This window comes from Procambarus clarkii, chromosome 27, assembly GCF_040958095.1.
Source record: "Procambarus clarkii isolate CNS0578487 chromosome 27, FALCON_Pclarkii_2.0, whole genome shotgun sequence".
Classification (NCBI taxonomy): domain Eukaryota; kingdom Metazoa; phylum Arthropoda; class Malacostraca; order Decapoda; family Cambaridae; genus Procambarus; species Procambarus clarkii.
In genome coordinates this window covers 25,184,503-25,208,251 of record NC_091176.1, presented here as the reverse complement: position 1 = coordinate 25,208,251, position 23,749 = coordinate 25,184,503, and the positions used below count along the sequence as shown (strand labels likewise).

Sequence of the window (23,749 nt, the reverse complement as noted above, 5' to 3'; positions counted from 1 at the left end):
GGACAGTTTTCTGCAACAGTGTCAGACCAACTAGGCTGCATTGGATACGTGGGACTGTGGGCTGTTCCAAGCAACAGCCTGTTAGACCAAGCTCTACAAGTCAAGTTTGGCCCCTTGGGAAGTAGAACAACCCTTAGAACCACATCCAGATAGTTACAATCCAGGTAGAAAAATGCTTGTATATGTACAGGTATATAATTTAAAAATGCCACATATTAATACATTTTAATAATCTTTTGAATCACATACTGTAATCCATGTTTATAATAAAACAAATATAATTTTACCTTTAAGTTATGTTCAGTTCAGTAATTTTTGTAATTTGGTCACTAGGTTATAGGCCTTTATTCTAAATTATTACAAATATATTTAACATCACATCTAATCAAAACCAATTACAGTATCAATTCATAAAAATACAAATTACTAATAGTGCCATTACTCCTATAATTAGGTTGATTTTATTTTGTAATTATTCATCTAACACGATACTTTATCAGTAAATTTCACCCAACAGATTGATTAGTTGGACTTCTCAAGACTAAGTTCCATAGCTCTAAAAAACAAAAACAAAAAAATCAAAGGGTTTAGTGTCTTTATAGATCCTTTAAATTGCATTTTAATACCTACAAGATTTGTCCCTTTATTTGGGGGACTTCTCAAACAGAATTATTTTGTAAATACTGTACCATATGTCAAAATCTATACGGGATGTTGATTTCAAATTTGATTCAATGCCGAGATGTTTACTTGCCTAGCACCTATTTGCAAAGATGCTTCCTGCACAGCAAGTCTTGCTAACTGATGTACATCATATTCACACCTGCAAAAAAATAAAATTAAAACCTTTGGCATTAAATTATTTTCATTTATAGCACATGCCAGTCATGTCTTAGTTACCTTATACAAACATAACAGGTTTTAGAGAAACTTTAATGATCATTCCATTCTGTTCTCTATTATTTTCCAGTGTTTAATCTTGCTTACACATCACCCATAGTCTGCCAGATTTATATTTTAATTTCATCATATCCACACATCAATGTCATAATATAATAACTTCTTCCATACCAGTTAACATTCTCCCATCCTAATCCCCAATATCCCAAATAATTTTCCTATCATGCCTCTTGCTGTACAACAAGGTTTTCACATTACCTGTCTATTTAGCTACTGTCTTCTGCACTAGTCTTTTTCATATATAGCATCTTTAGCTGTAATCATGTTCCCTTATTTTTTTTGGTACTTCCTGTTCAGTTTTCAACCTGCAGGATCACCAATCTTTTGGAAATCCTTTGAAGTCAAATGCTATTCCCACTATCATACCATAAAGCATTTATCTCACTAGTTTGTGTAATACTCCACACCAGTAACATAATTAACCAGATACATTTTAGTTACTCTACATTTCGCTCTTGAATGTTGTATAGTAATCGGCAAATACATACTCCCCTTTTGTACTCATGACCCAACTTGCTTCCTTGAAACTTGCCTTCCATTATCCACTTGCCAATCAATCATACCCTTCACCACAGTATCATGGGATCAGCATTTCTCCAAGTAAGTATTTTCACTGCTGTCATATCACATGCATGTTTAAGTGTGCTTTTCTCTGAGACAAACTATTCTGCCATTCACCCTTAAAAGTACTGTATTGACATGACACCTTGCACATTTCTGAAAATTGTTGTGTTCAAAATTTGTGCATTACATTATTTTACATCAACACCCACCCACTTACATAAACTGGAAAAGGTGGAATAGCATCCTACAAAATGGCATCAAGAAATGAAAAACAAGAGTTACGAGGAATAGATTAAGAGGCACTAAACAAGCTAAAACTAGAAGATGAGAGAGGTGATATGATCACCAATTACAAAATACTCTCATGAATAGACCAAATTGACAAGGAGGAATTCCTGAAACCAGCAACTCCATGAACAAGATGACACAGATTCAAGCTAAGAAAATAGAGGTGCAAAAAAAAAAAAAAAAAAAAAAACCAGGGACCACCAGGAGCAATGGCCTATAGAAACTCTCCATGTGGTTGGAAGCATTCTGTCTGCCATCGACCGGGTCAGGTACCCAGAAAGGCAAGCGCCCTAAAACAAACCCCCTATTCTGGTTAAGAAATTGCTACTGAAAGCCAAACTAGTGGACAGAACTCCCCAAACAAAAAGAGCAAACGAGCATGACGTCACCACATCGCCACGAAAATATATTCGCGGCAACTCGTGCGCCCCGCCCCGGGAGCGTACATCACAGGCGAACGGGGAATGATGACGTCACTCGCCAACTTACGGATCCCATAGCAGCCAAAGTAAGTACAATTTCGAAATTTTTTTGACATACCCATACCGAGGGCAGGGTTTTTGACACTTTAAAAAACAAAAGAATTTTTCAAGATAATTTATTTCCTGCGCACTAGGGGGGTGTCATATTTGGAGGCTAGTATTAAAGGGTGAAAGTATTAACCGCTTGAAATCTGTATTGATTTTCAATATAAATAGTAAATTAATAATCAAACACTCAGAATTATCACTTACTGTTGAATATGCTTTATTTTGTTCTGCAATTCATCAAACACAGAGATGATGGAATTCAACTGATGAGTGTCTGGCTCCACCAAACTTTCAAGTTCACGCAGCAAGGAGATTTGTGTGCCAAGGGTTTCCAAAATTTGATCTGAGAAAAAAATTTACAATTGATTGAAAATTTAAAAAAAAATTAAGTTTACAATATTTGGACTGCCCTAATGCTGAGAATGAAAGTACAGGACATCCATACTAGTATAAAAAAAAAAAAAACAGCGTTGAATATAATGAAACGCCATTTTCTGGGCGAGATCCTGAGGCTCCCCGGAGCTATCCAGGTTGATATGAATGTATTAAACCCTGGCATCAAAGCGAATGGAGTTCTAGGCCTACCGGGGACCACGAGCCAGATCCTGGCACCCCCCTTCGGAGAGGCACGAGGAGCAACGGCCTATAGAAACCCCAGTGTGGTTGGAAGCATTCTATGTCTGCCTCTTCAGGAGGGGAAAGGGGGAGCCCCTGACCCCCATGCCAGCTATCCACCCTTCAGTTCTGTGGGCGATGCGAGACCTTTGCGATCGTACGACTCTGGCTCCAGAATTGTCTGTGCTGTGCCTGTGCCATGCCCGGAGCGCGAAAGTGTACTGAATGAGTATACACATTTGGTTGCTGTGTACCAATTGGTGCTCATTCACGGGCCGACTTCAGGCTTTGCTGTGGGGAGTCCTGCCAGGCTTTTGGACATTATATGCATATACTCCTGTAGGGAATTCTATTGGGAACACAATGATACCAAAACGTACGAAATAGCACAAGAATTAAGGTGAGAAAACTGAAATGAGTACACACACATTTGTGTCACCACATGCTCTACCGCACAGCCGGGAGCATAACGTCAAAGTCTGCGGCGCACACGCTCTGCGCGCGATAAGTGTTAATTGCCAAGAGCCGACAAACTGGCGCCACCGATATACTGTGTGACTTGACTCTTGCTTTATGAAAAATATCAAATAAACGCATTTATGGTGTTACACCCGAACACTGTAAACAAACAATAGAAACTTCATTAAATTAGTGCCGTCTCATTCACCCCACCTCCCGATCCTTGTTAGGGGAAAGTAAGAAGGCAACCTTACTGTACCTTCAATTAAAGCAGTATAAAATGCAAGCTTATATTACATCCCATTTGCTAATTTGTATTTTTACATATTATTGATAATTCTGTTTAAAACCAATATTTTAAATGACTTGCCTCTGTACTTTTTATGGTTCTCGGGAACATGGAGATTGTCCACTTTAACCTGGTGTAGGCTTTTCTCCAATTCTCGACTCAATACTGTCTCGGCTTCTTCACATGCTGGTAGAGCATCTTGAGAAAGAGAACTAAATATTAATTACTGTACTTCCTAAGTTTAATTATATAAACTTCTATTTATAATAAAATGCATTCCACTCTGCACAATTTCATTCCTTGGACTATTCTCATAACAAAACACTTGCTTTTCATTCTTTCCATTTCTACTCATCAAATTCTTGATTATTCACTTTCATACCACACAATCATTTTACATCTGTACTTATAAATAGGTGCTATCACTTCAATAAAATCTCCTGAAGTAGGCAACTGTATTTTATTCAATACGTTTTTTGAGGCACTTTATGCAACACTATCTTGGCATCACTGCTGATGGTAGTAAGAGTACTAAAGGTTCAGTCAAGAGCTAACCAAAGGCATACCAACACACCTGAAAGGGGATGGGAGAAGCTAAGAGGCCACTGAGGACCCACAGGAGAGGCACTTCATTACATTCAATGCTAATTTTCTGGAAGGCTCCATCAGTAGCTCCCTGATGTTAAAACACTACAAAGAATAACACACAAAAGAGTGACAAGGGGTACAGGATAGTAAAAAACCAATAATCCCCGAAGAAAGAAGCAATTATGCTGGGGAACTAAAATCCCCAGCCAATCAGTGCATGAACAAGGGGCCTGAAACACTGGGTTTTTTCATCGTGGGTTTCCTATTTTAATATATTATGTGATATCATAAAAGGAAATTTTATGCTGTCAAACACTTACTAACCAATTAGAGGCTGCAGTACATCACTTTGAATTTTGAGAGTTTCACTAACTCTCTGCTGATGGAGGAGGTGATCTTTCATTTGAATTCGATCACTTAACTTTAATTGCTTTTCGCCAATTAGTTGCTCCAGAAACATCATCTGAATCTATAGTGAATAGAAAAAATGCTGGGTAATTAACACTGCACAAATACTTCATAAATTGATTAGGTATTAATGACAATGATGGAGAAACTATTATAAACTAAAATATATGATATATCTCCAACCTCATGAAAGATAGAAAAAGGGTTAATAATGATAATGATGATGAAATATAGCATTGTAAAGTCACTCATATGTACCTGGATGGGGTTCTGGGGGCTGTTCTACTCCCCAAGCCCAGCCTGGGGCCAGGTTTGACTTGCGAGAGCTTGGTTCAACAGGCTGTTGCTGGGAGCTACCTAAAGGCCTACATATCCACCACAGCCCAGTTGGGCCAGTACTATTGAGGAAGCTTTACAGAAAGAACTCTTGTTCGTCAAATTGGGCGAGTAAATCTCCAGCCTGGAAGGTGTGCATTCCAACCAGAGATTCACCGAATGGCATTTGTTAAATCGAGGTTCCACTATCTATTTACGCCACCACTGAGAAAGCAACCAGAAACTCGGCAAGGCAAAATAGACCACTGTTGGCTTGAATAGAGACTGCATCCTCTAAAACCAACAATTTAAACAATCAAAATCTCTTCAAATTACTGCAAGCTCATTTGCTTCCCCAACCATAGTGGGGGAGGGGGAGAGGAAAGAGGTAGCTCACAGTCAGCCGAATACCCCAACCTCAGTTCTATAGTAAATGTAACTGACCTCTTAACAACCTAGAGGGAAGAAGCGTGTGTAAGAGCGCCACCAGGGGATCACCCAGAAATTGGCATTTCATTACATTCAACACTGGTTTTCTGGGGAGAGCCACTGTGGCCCCCTGAAGCTATCTACCTATGAAAAAGGAAAAATGGGCACTATGCCATGCTTTCCAATTTCAGATATTGCTGATATTTCTTTTAAATACATGGATGGTGAAATTTTCCGACATAGAAAAATGAGGGCAGTAATCAGAGGCAATGTATCGGACTGGAGAAATGTCAAATGGAGTACCACAGGGTTCAGTTCTTGCACCAGTGATATTTATTGTCTACATAAATGATCTACCAGTTGGTATACAGAATTATATGAACATGTTTGCTGATGATGCTAAGATAATAAGAAGGATAAGAAACTTAGATGATTGTCATGCCCTTCAAGATGACCTGGACAAAGTAAGTATATGGGGCACCACTTGGCAAATGGAATTTAATGTGAATAAATGCCGTTATGGAATGTGGAATTGGAGAACATAGACCCCACACAACCTATAAATTATGCGAGAAATCTTTAAAGAATTCTGACAAAGAAATGGATCTAGGGTTGGTTCTAGATAGAAAACTGTCCCCCTGAGGACCACATTAAGAACATTGTGCGAGGAGCCTATGCTACACTTTCTAACCTCAGAATTGCTTTTAAATACATGGATGGAGAAATACTGAAGAAATTGTTCACGACTTTTGTTAGACCAAAGCTGGAATATGCATCGGTTGTATGGTGCCCATACAGGTATCTTAAGAAGCACATAAACAAACTGGAAAAGGTGCAAAGACATGCCACCAAGTGGCTCCCAGAACTGAAGGACAAGAGCTACGAGGAAAGGTTAGAGGCATTAAATATGCAAAAACTAGAAGATAGAAGAAAAAGAGGTGATATGATCACTACGTTCAAAATAGTAACAGGAATCGATAAAATTGATAGGGAAGAATTCCTGAGACCCGGAACTTCAAGAACAAGAGCTCATAGATTTAAACTAACAAAACAAAGCTGCCGAAGAAATATTTGAAAATTCACTTTTGTAAATAGAGTGGTAAACGGTTGGAACAAGTTAAGTGAGAAGGTGGTGGAGGCCAAAACCGTCAGTAATGTCAAAGCATTATATGACAGTGCTGGGGAGATGGGATACCATGAGCATAGCTCTCATCCTGTAACTACACTTAGGTAATTACACTTAGGTAATTACAAAGACAGACCCCCCCCACCAGGAAGAAACAAAAATGAAAAGAAAAACCTTGCAAGAGGACAGCGTACGCAGGAGGAACAGAGCCGGCCGCTGTTATAGGTGAAAACTAGCTGCGCAGTACCCTGCACCCCTACCAGTGAAAAACTACCACTTACCCCAAGGTAAACAAGGAAGGAACCCCCCCCCCCCAACACACTCGGGCCGGTCAAACACTGAGCAGCAAAAGACCAATAGAGGTAGACCCCCCCCCCCCCCAAGATGACTTTGGGAAGATAACCCCAATCCCCAAGGGCAGTACTTACAGGGCACTCGGGGAAGGCAACCCTAAGCACAGGCAGTCCAAGTACCTGCGAGTAATACTTCCAGCTCGCACGCCACCGTAAGAGCAGTACTGGACCCAAGGCACAGCACAACAGAGAATCTGGAGCTGGAGTCACACGACCAAGCCACAATCACATCAGCCAAGAACTGTATATCATATCAAGAACTGGAGGGTGGATCGCCGGCGCGGTGTGTCTGCGGCTCCCACTTTGGCTTTGATGGCCTGACAGCCGAGTGGACAGTGCTTCGGATTCGTAGTCCTGAGGTTCCGGGTTCGATCCCCAGTGAAGGCGGAAACAAATTGGCAGTTTCTTTCACCCTGATGCCCCTGTTACCTAGCAGTAAATAGGTATTTGTACCCGAGAGTTAGACAGCTGCTACGGGCTGCTTCCTGGGGGTGTGTAACAAAAAGGAGGCTTGGTTGAGGACCGGGCCGCGGGAGACACTAAGCCCCGATATCATCTCAAGATAACCTCAAGATAACCTCTCTCTTTCCCCTCCCGGGGAGGGGGGGGGGGAGCTGCGCAGACATGCGGCACGGCACGTGTGACGTCATGCTCATTTGCTCGTTTTCATTTTGGGAGTTCTGCCCACTCGTTAGTCTATTTTAGTCGTTTAAGCGCCTCGAAACAAACCCCAGAATAGGGGTTTGTTTTGAGGCGCTTACCTTTCTGGGTGCATAGCCGGGTCGATGGCAGACATAGAATGCTCCAAATCCCATGTGCAATTCTATAGACCATTGCTCCTCGTGCCTCTCTGAGGGGGGCCAGGTTCTGGCTCATGATCCCCGGTAGGCCTAGAACTCCATTCACACTGATGCCAAAGTCTAATGATATACATTTCAGCCTAGATAGCTCTGGGCTGAAACAAAATTTTGGAAGATCACTTTTACAAACAGAGTGGTAGATGGTTGGAACAAGTTAAGTGATGCCAAAACTGTCAGTAGTTTCAAAGCGTCATAAGAGTACTAGAAAGATGGGACACCATGAACATACCTCTCATCCTGTAACTATTTAAGCAGTTATACTTATGTAATTACAGTACAGTTCATGAATAATTGACAAAAACATCCGTAGTTGTGTCGCACAGTTGTGTCAAAGTATCTAAGATTCCGAGATATTAAATTTAGTTATGGATGTATGATAATGAAAATGGTTTGTGGTCAGCTTAAGGAAATCTGCAAAATCTGACTTTAGTTTATTCTTATTAATGAAATGTTGGCAGATACATCTTTGTTACCGAGCAATTTACTTTAGCATCTTGCAGAAAGCTCATGACTGTTTGTGCATTGTGTACAATATTTTAGTAAACCACATGAAAATATAAACTAAAAAAACAAAACTAAAGACATACCTGCGCATCTCTTAGTTGAATCTTGAAAGCATCTTCACTGCAGACATTAATGTAGGCCCATTGTAGAACCCTAAAATATTCCTGCTCTATTTCTTCAGCAGTCACCTCTTGCAAATTGCCACTACTACTGTTTTGCTATCAAGAAACATTTATTATATATACAGAAATATAGTACACAAGTTTAAATATTAATATGGTAATGAAAAATTAAAATATAGTTATCATATAATTCTAATTCATTGCATCGGGGAACAGGAAGCCAGAATGTATTCATACACATTTGGCTTTTATCGAGGGCACACATCCTCTCACATATTCACATATTCTCACAGTCAAGTCAAGCAAGCGGCTTGACCTTGCAATCTCCACTTGCATTAGTGCAGAGCACATGAGTAAGCCGATCCTTCATCGGTTTGTGGCCAGGCAAAGATTGTTCCTCCTGTGTGATGTAGGTCCTCTTCATCATTTTCTTCCAAAACAGGCCAGTCTCGTCACAATTAAAAACTTGTTGGGGCAAGAACTCCTTTTCAGCAACAAATTCCTGGAACTCTGGTACAAATTTCTCAGCAGCAGCTTTATCAGAGCTGGCAGCCTCCCCATGTCGCACAACACTGTGGATACCGCTCCTCTTCCTAAATTTCTCAAACCATCCACGGCTTGCCTTAAGCCGTGGCCTTGCCATCTCCTCCTCTTCATATCTCGACTATCTTCTCGACTTATGATATCTTCAATATCTCGACGCACCTGGTGTCTTCCTGACAAGGTCCACATACAACTTCTTGGCCTTTGCACAGACAAGAGCTTCAGAGACACTATCGCCATGCAATTGCCTTTCATTCATCCAGACTAGCAGTAGCTTTTCAACCTCTTCTAGGATTTTTGGACGTTTCTTGTTAACCTTGGTAACTCCTTTAGCCACCTCAAGCGTCTTAAATTGTTCCTTCCTCTTCAGAATGGTACAAATCGTTGACGAGGACCTGCCATACTCCCTGACGAGATCAATCACACTCACACTACGCTCGTGCTTTGCTATGATTTCCTTCTTCACTTCCACGGTAATTGTCGCTTTCTTCCCCTTCCCAACACTGTCTTTAGCAAGCAGCTTCTTTGGCGACATCGTGCGTTACAAATTGCAGTCACAAAACCACAAAAAACCCAGAGAAAAGCTCAAATAAATCCAGAGGGATACTTGTCGTGTGCGGCACAACAACAACATTAGCATCGGAGGCGTCCGAGAATTTGCGAAAACCCGCGAGACGCTAGGAAGCACCATGTGGTTTTGCTCATTAATAGAGGTGAAGCTCGTCAATAGACAAATTTGCTGCGAGTGGCTCGCTCGTTACTGGAAATGCTCGTAAATAGAGCCGCTCATTAATCGAGGTGCCACTGTATTAGTACACACTAAAAAAGTTATCATATTGGGAAAATAAATGCTGAATTGTGTATAAATTCAGTGTTTATAAATCACTATGTACAATAAGCGTTAACTGCATGCAACATTTTGCAAACATTTTTAAATTAAATTATTCTTATACAGTACTATCATTTAATACTAACTGATCAAAAATATGGGTGGGGAAATGTTCTGCAGATCTACTAAACCTGTCTGCTGTGTCCTTAGTCACTCAAATTCACGATCAGTTGTATTGCTGCAGTGTTCATGACCGACATTAAAATGTTTTAAGCCCAGACTAATATGGTTTTTCTCATTAAGCACACTTTTGAGTTAACAGATAAAGCTGTCTCCCATATGCCATTTATAGATCTCGCTGAATCTCGATCTTTGAAGTCTAGTTCTCTTATATCTGAACTTGATGCATTCTTCCATTAGGTTACTAAAAATATTAGTCAAATTATATAAAAAGAAAATTATCATACAATGTAACAATTTTTGGTGCCACCAGGAAATAAGTGTTATTTCATAATTGTTTATGCCTAAAAAGTAGCTATTATTACCCCACCTCAAACCAGGATAGTGATATTTTGAAATTTTCTTATTTCCAATGAGAAAATAGGCAAATTTCCACACTATTTCCATTAACAATGTACTGTACATATAAAAAAGAAAAAAAAGAAAAAAGCATTGAAGATAATGAAACACCATTTTCTGAGTGAGACCCCGGAGGCTCCCTGGAGCTTACTAGGCTGATATGCTAATGTCAGACTTTGGCATTAGTCATGTGTATGGAGTTCTGTGGGCCTACCAAGGACCACGAACCAGAACCTGGCTCCCTCAGAGAGGCAAGGAGAGCAATGGCCTATAGAAACCCCCGTGTGGTTGGAAGCATTCTATGTCTGCCATCGACCGGGTCAGGCACCCAGAAAGGTAAGCGTCTCAAAACAAACCCCTATTCTGGTGAAATTATTGCTAACAAAAGCCGAACAAGTGGATAGAACTCCCCTATAAGAAACAAGCAAACGATCATGATGTCACATGTCGCCACGCCGCTGTCTGAGCAGCTCCCCCCCGCCTCCCCGAAAGGAGGAAAGAGGAGCCCCCAGACCCCTCACGTCGGCTATCCACCCGTCAGTTCTGAGGCTGGATGTCAAAACACAAAAAAAAAACGCCGACCGGGGGAGGGAGGGATGCCGGGGAGCCTCCGGGTCTCGCCCAGAAAATGGCATTTCATTACATTCAACGCTGGTTTTCTAGGGGGAGCCCCTTCGGCTCCCCGGAGCTAACTACCTAACGTTAACGGAGGTAACTAACTACCTAACTATAGAAAAAACTTGGGACTTACCCAGAAGGCAGTCGTTGCCCACTCCATAACTCTAAGTTGAGACAACTGGCGGCAACTGCTGACCCAAAACGACACGGGCCCGATTAGGCCCAGGGACATGCACGAGGAAAATGAGCAGCCAGGACCCTGTTCGACCGCCAAAAGCCCCGTGCCCGAATGTTAGCCCAGAACATGGTGCCAAAGACGGCAGCAATAGCAGCGAACTTGCTAATGTCATGGGCTCGGGGATAGACCACAGGCTGGCTAGCCTTATGAACTCTGGACGACCAGGGAGACCCCGCACCCGCGAACAGGAAAAAAGGGAAACCGGATCAACCCAAAGCGCGTCCCCAGACACAGAAGCCGTGGTGCACATTTGACGGCAAACAGCTGCCACCGGACACAAAACATGATGCACCCCCAGCCCAACCAACCAAGCATCAACAACCCAGGGGACCCTTCCGGAAAGCAGCAGCCTCATTCCTCGCCAGAAAAAAGGAGACGGCTGCAGACGAACAAAACCACCACAAAGACCAAAAGAGCAGAAACTCCTGTGCCGGAGGAGAGCATGAAGCTTCCCAACCCGACCCCACAGAGGCCAATGGCAACATAAAAGGAGCCTTGGAGAACAATCCTGAACCGAAGGGGCCACAACAAACCGAGGAGAAGAAAGAAAAGAGCACTCTGTCCAATGACCAGGACGGCTCAGGCGGTGCAAGAGTAGGCCAGAGGGGAAACAATGCACGAGACAGCTTGCGAAACGGCGCAGAAGTAACAACAATACCAAAAGCAAGCTGAAGTGGCTCCGCCAGTGCCACACGATATGAGACGACAGTATGGGACATGATGACAGTCCCAAACCACCAAAAGAAAGGACAAGACCATGCCACTAAACGCAGCTACCGAAGAAGGGACAGAAGGAAAAGGAAGGACCGTCAAAAACCCCACACTGCCGCCAAGAAGCACGCAGGTGGGACACCATCAACGAAGCCACCCAACAGAAGGTGAGAGACTCGAGGCAGAACCGAACCAGCCCTCCATGGGCCAATCGAGCCTAGGAAAAGGCGGAGCCACGGGTAGATCTCGGGTGCGACCACTAAGCCAGCATAGCTGGAAACGCAAGCCGGCAAAAGAGAAGGAACGTCTGCCATACAGAAAAACATCCCAACGCCCGCAAGCCTGCCAGAAGATCGCGAATCTAGAGAAGGGAACCGAGAGACCGTGAAAATGCCAACAGGCCGGGTAAGGCAGGAAACCAGGAATCCAAACCTGGCAATAGGAGAGCCAAAAGGGACAAACAAAATACAACCATGTGTAGGATAAAATGAAAAAATGAAAAAACACAAGACCAGAAGAAAAGCCCCAGCACCACCGGCCAGGACAAGAGCATAGAAGGAAGACGAGGAACGAAGAAGGCAAGTAGCAAAACGGCAATGAACGGGACACGACCAACAACACAGAGCCGCAGGTCATGGCCCAATAAGTCACGCCAACAACACAGTTGTGTGACACATCCCAACACAAAGGATGTGTCAAAGGTGCAAAGGTACGCCACCAGACCAGTACCCGAACCCAGGAATACGAGCGACGATGGTATGATCACCACATTTAAGATTCCCAAAGGAAGTGATAAGGGAGAAAAAGACCGACTGCGGGACCCCAGGGGCACACGCACCAGGGAGACATTGGTGGAAGGAGAGCCCAAATGAGCCAAAGAGACACAGGAAAGAAGTATTGCAGTGTCAGTAGTAGATAAGTGAAACACATGAGGAAGCGATGTGGTGGAGGATGACAACACACACAGCTTCAAGCACAGGTATGACAGAGTCCAGCAGGCCCAGGAACCTGCACAGGAGCTTATGACAGGTGAGAAGTGGGACCAAAAAGCCAGAGCTCAACTCCCGCAAACACAACTAAGGAAGTACAACAAGGCAAGTACAATACAGAGAATCCAATGTACTTGGAAGGGCTAAGCCAGGCACTGCAAGATGTGAAAGGAAAGTGACCCAGATAAGACCACGAAAAATGGGGCAGTGACCCCCTTGTAACCATTAACCCAGATGAACAAGGAAGGCCCCAAGAAGAAGCACTGAAGGGCCAAACAAAAACCCACAACCAATCCCCAACACGCATCCACAGCATGAAAACTCAGAACATCCAGACAGGAACACTTGCCCCCATAATATATACCCCCACCATTGTACCTCGTAACCTGGTGGAGGTAGGGCCCCTATCTAAACTCGAGCATGGGCTGGACATGCCTAAGTGTGGGACTGGATGGGTATAAATAGGAGCCACCTCGTATGGCCCAATAAGCCTGATGCAGGCACCCGTGTTCTGACGTTCGTATAATCGTATCCAAAAATCTCCAACCAGCTCCTGGCCGAAAGAGAAGCCAGACCGCATAAACTCACCTGCAGAACGTAGGCACGAACGTGTCACGACAACATAGCCGAGAAGATTCCGGGAGCACCGCCAGTGGAAGAAGGCAGAGCCCCACAAGCAGGAATCGAAAAGGGTAGGGGGCGAAGGAGAAGCCCCACACCCATACGTAGGGAAAACCCAGCGTCCACCCCATAACAGCAATCCAGAACACCCCCAGGAGTTACGGGACATGGACTGGAGAAGAGCGAGAGGCAAAGCACTAGAGAAAAAAGGTATGCGAAACCCCAAGAAATCGAGGCCAGAGTTGATGACCGCCCCAGATCGCATCAGCCAACGAACTGGGGTGCGAGTAGCTGGCACAGGGGTCCGGAGCTCCCCCCTCCCCCTCCCAGGGAGGGGAGGGCTGCATAGACGAGCGATGCGGCGGCAGTGTATGACTTTTGATTGTTTCCTTGGGTGTTGGGGGAGTTCTGCCTCTGTTTGAAGGGGGCCAGGTTCTGGATCTTGGTCCCCTGTAGGCTGCAACTCCATTAACTGATGCCCCAGACTAATATATTGCATATCAGTCCGATAGCTCCAGGGAGCCGACGGGGCTCCCCACAGAAAAAATAAGAATTAGAAATAGCAGTTACTGAAAGAACACCGTGAAGATGAAGAAATGGAAGCAGACTACAAAGGGGGTACTGCAGTAAGTCAAAGAAACATCAGTTGGGAAGGAGGGTACCGCCATATTACCTGCCCCGCCAAGACACTGAATCTATTGGATATCCTGAAACCTGATTCTTACCAATAGTTTAAACAAAAAATTAATAAAACAAAACTCACCAATAAATCATTCTCACTGACAGATGATAAAACAGTCGTATCTCCACTTCTATTTCTACTACTGTTACCATCCAACTTGATAGCAGATATGTCAGGAAGCTCGGGAAGAGCAGCTCCAGTAAGATCCAACTTGTTACTACCAGGAGCCAACCCCCCAATCATTGTTGTGCTGAGAATAACATCACTACACAAATTTCCATTCACAATGTAAGAATTAAACTAATCATTCTACTCGAGTTAAAAATTAATAAAAGTTCTGAATTCATCAGCAACCTAATAAGTACACTAGGTTGTAAGTCACAAAATATAATAAAGAGGATAACATTCTGCGAGTCCTGCAAGCCAAAGGTGTACTTGTGTGGAGTGATGGTGACGATTTTATTCCTCTAATTCCTGCCTTTGACAATAAAGACGTTGGGATTACAGAGCTTTTCCCTGATAATGGAGAGGACATGTGTGAAATGGATTATTTTACAGCATTTTATGATGAGCTGCTCATGGAATATATTGTACACCAAATGAACCTTCATGTGGCTCATCTCATTGGAAAAGAGATGGCAGAATATTCACGATTGCAGCGTTGGAAAAACACCACTATAGGTGAAATGTATGTATTTTTAGCAATATGTATGTATGTTGAAGCATTGTGTCAAACACGCTATCACTGATTATTGGAGCAAAGACCAGACTATTCCAACACCTTTCTTTGGTAAATATATGTCCCGATAGGTTTCAGACTCCTCAGGTGTCTTCATTTTGCAAGTAATGAGAACCGGACAGAGGATGATAGACTTTGGCAAGTCAGGCACTATATGAATAAAGTGATTGGAAAGTTCAGAGATTTTTTATGTACCCGCACAGAAGCTGGTTATTGACGAATCCCTTATGCTTTTCAAAGGATGTGTTGCCTTCAAGCAGTATATTCCCTCCAAACGAAACAGATTTGGATTTAAATTCTTTGTTCTTTGTGACTGTGAAACAGGATACGTGTTACACATGATTCTGTATTCTGCTAGCAATGTAGACATTCCCGGTAACGACCAACATGGTTTCTCAGGTAGTGTGGTGAAGTCACTGATGGCACCATGGATGAACAAGGGCCACATTTTATACACAGATAACTACTATACAAGTCCCTTGCTAGCTAGGTTCTTGATTGAAAATAGAACCAGATTCGTTGGCACAGTAAAGCCAGGAAGAAGGGAAATGCCAGTGTTTGACCATAAACTTGAAGTTGGTGACTGCCAGCTAAGAAAATGTGATCAAATACTCTCAGTTAGGTGGAAAGACAAGAGAGAAGTGAACATGCTGACAACCATTCATGATGGTACAATGGTGAATAGTGGCAAGGTAAACCGAGTAATGCAAGAGCCAGTATACAAGCCAGATTGTGTTCTTGATTATAATATCAACATGCGTTTGGTTGATAAATCTGACATGATGATGGGCACTGTCGAGTGTGTGCAGAAAACATTGAAGTGGATGAAAAAAGTGTTTTTCCATCTTGTTGACATAAGTATGCTGAACAGCTATAATAGCTCTAACATAACATAGCTCTAATAGCTATAACAGCTCTGGTGAAAACTGGACAAACCAAGCTTCCGTTCGTTTGCTTTTGCAGTTACCTTCATTCTTATGTTCTTATCATAGAACCATAGAAACTAAGATTTATTACACAGGACCTTCCTGTTCGACAACCATACTGTCTGCCTGTTAAATTTATTTAATTTAAAATTAAAAAAGATACAATTTGATAGAAATTATTTTACATGATAAACTGATGATCTGGACTTCAATACGTTCCTGTCTAGAATTCGGACATTTTTAAGAAACGCAAATTTTGGAAGGAAAATCTGATGTGCAAATTTGTTTTATTGTATAGAGAGATACATTATAGGAAGGTCCCAATTTGGGAGGATGCACTGAATGTACAGTAGGTGTTTACGATGAGCCTTGTAAATGGACAAAGCAAATCTATAATAGGAGTTACTTGATAGTGATATACAGTACATCTAAAAATACTGTACAACAGTTTAAACCAGTAAAATATATGAACTTACCTGAAGACATTATCGCAATCCTTTATGCCTGTTACATCTGACAGCATGGTGGCATCTAAAACAGTCGAATGAAATTTGGCATTGCTAGCTTGCATCGGAGACATCACTGAATACTTGCATGCCTCTCTCTGACTAATTTGTGGCAAAGCTCCTTGCTGCAAACCAGAAGTGTGACCTACTGTTCCAGCTACGTTCAGCAACTTCGATGACCGACTAGTGGGACCAGTTGCCTTGGGTTTTGTTACTTGTGTTAATCTAAGAAAAAAATTAAGCTGAATCCATAATGCACCACTTATTATAGTGCAAACCTTATTAAAAATACGAAATGGCTAAGCCGTTTTGAAGTGTTTGAATAATATAACTGAAAATAAGTAATCATAAAAGTAACACACATCTTTGACACTGTAGCAGCTACATCAGCACATTAACCCTTAAACCGCGCATATTGGGAGGACCAGGAAGCGAAAAATATTCATATTATGTAAAAATAACTTAAAAATATTAAACAAATCTCCAACTTATTGGCTTCTGTGTCATGAAACTCATCAAAATATTTTCAGAAATTGATTTTAGACAAATTTAAAAAAAATAAGAACGTTTTGTTGAAAAGGAGAACAGCTATTAATTGGAACCGAGGGATAATGCAGTAATAAAGAGATGCAAGCACCTGTCCGACACTCAAAGAAGAAAAATAGTAGTAAGAAGTGTCCACAGAGTTGATATGCAGTTGGTGCCTTCATAGCAGTGCTGAGTAACACACAACACAAAAAATAATGAATAACTATGTTATTATGCTTTATTTTGTTATATATTATATAAATACGTAGTCCAATGTTAATATATGTTACTTTCATCAATGTCCCAAAAATATTTTTTGAGGGAAATTTTTTTTCTTAAGAATTTAGTTATTTTTCTCCTTTGTTTATTATCTGATTTTGTTGTAACCTTTACATCCTGGAGAATGCATACGTTTCCCTAACTATGTGAAGATAGAATGAAATTGGTTAACAAATAAACAAGTGAGCCACAACCAGGACCTAGTGGTATGCAGGCAAAACATGCCAGAGTGCACCCCAGAGAGGTCCTCACTTCCCGATGTTATAATGGAAGGGGACTCATCTTCCAAATAGTAACACCTCTCCTCCTCCCCCCTCTTCACCATCGTCCATACGCCAACAGCAGTTATCAGCAAGGATAAGTAATAACTTGAACATAGTTTTGTAGTGTAGATTTAGATGAATTGGGTATAAAATTTAGTTTGAAGTGAGGTTTTTGGGTAGTCGGGAACAAATTAATTCATTTCCCATTATTTTTTACAGGAAAATTAACCTCGGTTTACGAGTTTTCGGATTACGAGCTGTCTCCAGGAACGGATTAATCTCTTAACCAAGGTACCCCTGTACTTGTTTTCACTTTAAAACAAAAATATGATAAGAGTGCTTTGCCAAGTAATTACTCAAGTGCAAGAAAGGGGAAGGCAGATATGAGGAGAAAATGCCAAGCCATTACAACTACAGTATATAGCACTTGGAAGGGATCAGGATAAGGATTTGGGACGGGAAAAGAAATGGTGTCCAGCCACTTGGACGGTCGGGGATTTTACACCGACTTACATAAAGGAAGCCTATCGCTGTGCCGTCCAGCCCAAGTGAACGAGCAAATGCAAGAATATGAACAAGTGAAAAATGTAATTCAGCAGTCCCCAAAATTAAAGAATAGTATGAAGACATAATATAGTGTACTACTTACTGGCATTTCATTCTTATCAGAAAAAACTAGCAAGACCAGACCCTTAACAATTACCTAGATTTTATAATTCTATCAATAAAAGAAATGGTTTCCTTACCTCACAGGTTTTTGCTTCTGAATCGGCTTCCTCCCTGAATTAGATGTGCCAGTGACCATAGTACTGTTAAGAGCATTCTTTTCTGGCCCACTATAGCCAGAATTGCTGGATTTATTGCTGCTGCTGCTGCTATTACTTCCACCACTGTTGTCCCTTAAAGTAGTAGTTGCAGTCCTAAATCGAGACTGAACCACTTTGCTCAGTGGTTGTTTTGTTCGGAACTTTTCCTTGCTGTTGGAAAATGAAAACAATAGATTGGAATATAAATATAATACTTTATATGTAAATACTAGTTCATATACAGTACTTTAATTTAAAATCATTACAAATATTTCAACATGGTATTATTGCACATTTTCACTTGGGATATTAAAGGCCTGTAATCATCACAAAAATATAAATAGGGTTTAGTAAAGGGACCAGGCAAGTCACTATACATAATCCAAAAGACCTCCATTGAAGGAGAGAGGGCCAAGCTAGAGAACCCTTTTTAGGAATCCTAATCAGCACTGGGTAGGACCAGAACCATTGTGGACAACAGTACAGACTATTTTTAGATTGGGAATATCTCATTTCAATATTTACAGAACATTTGACCCCACAGGTTGCTCTTTATCTACTGGCTATATTTACCCACAGGCAGCTCTTTATTCACTAGCTACACTTGAACAACAGAAGAAACAGAAGAAATGAGCACAACAAACAAGATACTGAAGGGAATAAACAAGACGAGCCATTCTTAAATTGAGAGAAAATAGGACAAGGCACAGATGGAAGTTGGAAATGCAAATAAGTCAAAGAAATACTGTATATAGAATACTTGTGCCCTGTAAGGGTAGTCAACATGTGGAATGCACTGGAAGTTGCCGAATCCACTTCCGTCCACAACTTTAAGGCCGGATTCGACAAAGGACTTTAATGTAAATATGGGCCAATTATAATGCAACAGGTACAACAAGAGTTGCAGGCAGGGCACAGTGGGCTAGACCTCACTTCCCTGTAGTCACTAATAGGTAAGTACTCAAATCAGTGGCAGAGACAGAGGGAAAGAAATATGGTGGAAGCGAGTCCTGTTGAAAGGGCCCGAGTTCAATTCCTGTGGCAGGACAAATGTTTGGGCACATTTCCTTTCACCCGAGGCAGTGAGTAGCCTCTGTGCAGTTTACTACAGCAATGCATGAAGTGTAAAAATATATATAAATAAATATTTAGAGTACAGTACATTTCATGTGAGTATATTATTTGTGTGTGCATTTAGAATATGCAGGGTTTACAAGTCCTTAATTATGTATTGTACATAATGCCCAGCTGTTTTTTGTTTTAAGACCAAAGGTATGGACTAGGGATTATTGCAGACTTAAGATATGCAAATTAGAAAGACTCATGTATATAGTACCTGTACTTTATTATCTAATGACTGGCAATCCAAAAATACTGCACAACTACAATACAGTAGTGAATTTAAGACCCATTATATCTTCAGGTTATAAGGGTTAATATTAAGAATTGAAAAGAAGACAATAATAAGATATGCAAGAACATGTTTCATTCCACGTTCAATACAGGAACCTGTACAGTACACTAGTTGATTGACAGTAGAGAGGCGAGACCAAAGAGCCAAAGCTCAACTCCTACAAGCACAACTAGGCAAGTACAGTACAAGAATAAAACAGATACAGTTGTGTATTATAAATTACCCAACATTAATCATGTTAGAAGCATTTCCACTTGCACTGCCACTTTTATATTTGACTGCCTGTTTGCCGTCACGTTTACTTGACAAGTCTGTTGCCGATTGGCTCACATCTGAAAAATATGGGATTCTTAAAAATTAGTTTATTAATACTTCATCATTAACCACTATAAAAGTTTCATGCAGTTATGATATTTTTTCCCGATACTGTATATATGCAAGACAATCACTATGTTCATGGCTCCAATAATCCAATTACCCAATTATCAGCCTCCACTCAACCTGTGACAATTAACACTCGATAGGCGAGATTTGTTAAATGTTAAGGGGCGACAGCCTGGCGTTGCCAATATCCTGTGTACCGACTCTCGTATGCGAAATATTAAATACAACCATTTATGGTGTTACATCGAGAGGAGCTGCTAAAGACAACGATCCTTTTACCCGAGTTGTGCGAGGCTCCAGATGTTACAACGAGACAAACAGGACTCGTGGTATTATCCTCCTCTTCAGCTTCTGAAGTGCCAATTGGCACATTTTCAAATGTATTCATAATGATCAGTGAAGGTACTCCTATAGGCAAGACTGGAAGAGAAAAATATTGTTAGCAATTTTTCTTAATTTTTAAATAGCTGTTGAACAAATTTAATGCATTGGTTGCTGAACCTCCAATGTTATTTCTGAACAGACCAAGGCTCAAAAATACAGTGGCACCTCGACTTACGATAATTTCGAGTCACAATGTAAATTTGATCGAAAAATGCGACTCGACTTACGATAGTGTCGTCGACTAACGATATTTGTTGGTACACGTTTGGGTCGACCGAGCGCATGGTTCCTAGTCTCGCAGGCCGACCTGCCTCAGTTTACTAGAGCTGCCCGCTTAGTGACGATCACAACTATAAGAAATTCCGTGTTTGTGGCGATTTTTTGCTTTTTGAACATAAAACCGATTATTATATATCATGCCATGGGTCCCATATCGTGTCAGTGGTAAGGTTCAACATATGAAAACACATGTAAGAATGACCATAGAAGAAAAGCAAGAGATCATACACAAGCATAAAAATGGTACTGTACTCGTGTTGTTGAACTAGCTAGGCAGTACAATAAATCTTCAGAGGAGGAGGAGGCAGCAGCATTAGAGGATGTCCCTTCCTCATTAATTATGAAAGTGTGTGCAGTATGGGAAGGACTGCAAAGTTTTGCTGAAAAGAATCACCCAGATAAAGCTGTAACAGCCCATTGCATTGATCTTTTTAATGACAATGTGATGCCTCACTACAGACAAGTGTTGGAAAGAAGGGAAAAACAATCTTCAATGGAATGATTTCTAGTGAAAAAATCAAGCATTGAGCCAGGAGCAGGTCCTAGTCGTATCCAGGCAAAACGTGCCAGTGTGTGTGTACCCCAGAGAAGTCCTCACTGCCTGATGTTATAATGGAAGGAGACTCCCCTTCCAAACAGTAACACTTCTCCTCCCCCTCTTCACCATCTTCCATATGCCATCAAGAGTCCTCCATAAAGGTAAGATAAACATCTGTACTGTATTGTAGTTAGAGAAAGAAATTGTATGCAGTATAAAATGTATTTTTAAGTTAATATTTTTGAGGGTGTGGAACGGATTAATTCAATTCCCTTTATTTCTTATGGGGAAAAATTGTTTCGACTTACGATACGTTTCTGGGAATGGATTACCATCGTAAATCAAGGCCCCCCACTGTATTGTAACACTATGTTGATAAATGAGTGGTTGGAATTAATAACTTTCTTGCTTATTGAACCTACTCTAATAAATGGTATTTTATGTAATTTTATATGATAAAGATAACTGCTTATTTTACTTCACAGAATTCGACTTTACTCTGCCATACTGACCAACCTTATCTAGCCCAACATGAACCTAATCTTACCCAACCTAAACTAGTCAAACCTAACCTAACCCAACGCAACCTAACCTAACCTAACCCAACCAAACCTAGTCAACCCCAACCTAACTTAGCTTTTTAGGCAAATCTAATCTTGCCTAACCAAACCCAATCTAACCTAGCAAAACCAAACCTATCCTAACCCAACCTAGGCTAACACAATAACCTACCGTTATAAATAGTTTTTATGATTAGAAAACAAGCTTTGTTTCATGCCAGTGTACCACACCCTAACCCAGAGTGCTCGGGCACAGGGAAACAAAAATTTTTTGGGAACAGACTGTCAAATATCGATAAAATCTTAAATTGAACAATTTACCTAATTTACCCGAGGGCGGCTAATAGTGGCCCTCGGATAAATCAGTGGCCTCAACGAAGATAGGAAGACATCGACTTGTCAAAGGCCCTCCCCATTTGCCTTTATGAACTTTAACAGGTAGATTTTAAAACACCATTTTGGCAGTTGGCAATTATGGCTGAAAATCCCCAACACTTCATATTTTTTTTTTTTTCTTTGGAGATATATACAAGAGTTGTTACATTCTTGTACAGCTACTAGTACGCGTAGCGTTTCGGGCAGGTCCCTGGAATACGATCCCCGCCGCGAAGAATCGTTGTTACAACCAAGTACACATTTTACTGTTGCGTTAAACAGAGGCTACAGTTAAGGAATTGCGCCCAGTAAATCCTCCCCGGCCAGGATACGAACCCATGACATAGCGCTCGCGGAACGCCAGAAGTTTACTGTAGTACCACAGTACTACACCCAACACTACAGTGTACCCTCTACCACAGTACTACACCCAACACTACAGTGTACCCTCTACCACAGTACTACACCCAACACTACAGTGTACCCTCTACGTGCAACAGGGGGAGCCACCTCACACAACACCTGAAGGACACTGTACCAGTACCACAGTCAACGGTCTACACTGCACCAGATCACTGCCTGCGCCTCACCAACCAACCTCTACCGGTCGTAATGAGTTGAAGTGCAATTAATGATGATAGTCACCTGCAATTAATTTATCAAGTTTGGAGACTTGTGCACATTTCAGCACAAAGTTGGGTGTGAAGGGTAGGTGTATACAGGTATTGTTTAGTTACGGGAATACTGTTGGTAAGTTATTAGTTAGAAACAGCCCTCGTAGTGAGAATTGTGTCATTTTTAAAATACCTTGTAAAGACTACAATAGGTTCTATGTTGGGCAAACATCTGTATGTTCCGACTCCAGTCACAACACACGTGCAGTTACTCATTGGCAAAACACAACTGCATTTCTAGTTTCAGATAAGACAGTATTAGCAATAAATACTATAAGTTCCTTCGTCTTTACATTGACAAGAGACTAAGCTTCAGAACCCACATAAAACACAGTGAAAAAAAGTCTGAAAAACTGTTGGTATACTCTCTATAAGCAGATATGATGTTCCCTTCTCTGGTCTTCTCTCATAGTGCGCGCCACCGGGTACAACACACAGGGGACTGGTCAGGGCGTCGACGACAGTTTCGGATAACAACTTTGTTCACTGAGAATTTTATACATTCATACCCTTTCGTTCGTACATGCGCTGGTTTGTGTTCGCTGCTGTTTCGCTATATGATCAAGTGCTATGTATTTTTCTGAATAAATACATAGCACTTGATCATATAATTCTCTAACTACAGCAGATTTAGTATATATGTAAGAATCTACCTCAGTGTCAGTGCCTCAGTAAAATTTTACTCATAAATATAATCTTACCCTGTTATTTTTTTAAATTTTAAATTTAATTGTAATTTGATAGTGGCTTTACAAGATTGCAAATCTGCTATGCATGTATTCTTTTATACATTAACAGCGCTTCCATTACTAACAGTGCTTAGCGCACTGTTTGTATTACTGTGTATTACTGTGTTTGTTAACAAAGCGAACTC

At 41.3% G+C, this 23,749-nt stretch overlaps 1 protein-coding gene across 6 annotated transcripts; it reads right to left on the bottom strand.

The window, feature by feature from the left end:
* Window positions 1–211: 211 nt before the first annotated feature.
* LOC123762577 (HAUS augmin-like complex subunit 8) lies at window positions 212–23,367 on the bottom strand. Of its 6 annotated transcripts, none has more exons than XM_045749148.2 (11): window positions 23,241–23,367; window positions 20,345–20,485; window positions 19,905–20,013; window positions 18,208–18,438; window positions 16,362–16,616; window positions 14,302–14,470; window positions 8,372–8,506; window positions 4,618–4,762; window positions 3,787–3,903; window positions 2,547–2,685; window positions 212–823 (listed from the first exon to the last, which is right to left on the bottom strand). In XM_045749148.2, the coding sequence occupies exons 2-11, from the start codon at window positions 20,451–20,453 to the stop codon at window positions 721–723; spliced, it is 1,512 nt and encodes a 503-aa protein (XP_045605104.2). In that variant the 5' UTR covers window positions 20,454–20,485; window positions 23,241–23,367; the 3' UTR covers window positions 212–720. The 6 variants fall into 6 exon arrangements, with proteins under 6 accessions (XP_045605104.2, XP_045605105.2, XP_045605106.2 ...); XM_045749149.2 differs by lacking the exon at window positions 23,241–23,367 and adding an exon at window positions 23,009–23,139; XM_045749150.2 differs by lacking the exon at window positions 23,241–23,367 and adding an exon at window positions 22,740–22,800.
* Between the last annotated feature and the right edge of the window lie 382 nt (window positions 23,368–23,749).

Bases quoted from the DNA above. Each gene is read 5' to 3' on its own strand.
- LOC123762577 (XM_045749147.2), bottom strand. The intron at 20,014-20,344 runs GTAAAAGGATCG...CATATTTTTCAG, and splicing joins TGGAGCCTCGCACAACTCGG to ATGTGAGCCAATCGGCAACA. The intron at 18,439-19,904 runs GTAATTTATAAT...ATTTTCCAACAG, and splicing joins TCTAACATGATTAATGTTGG to CAAGGAAAAGTTCCGAACAA.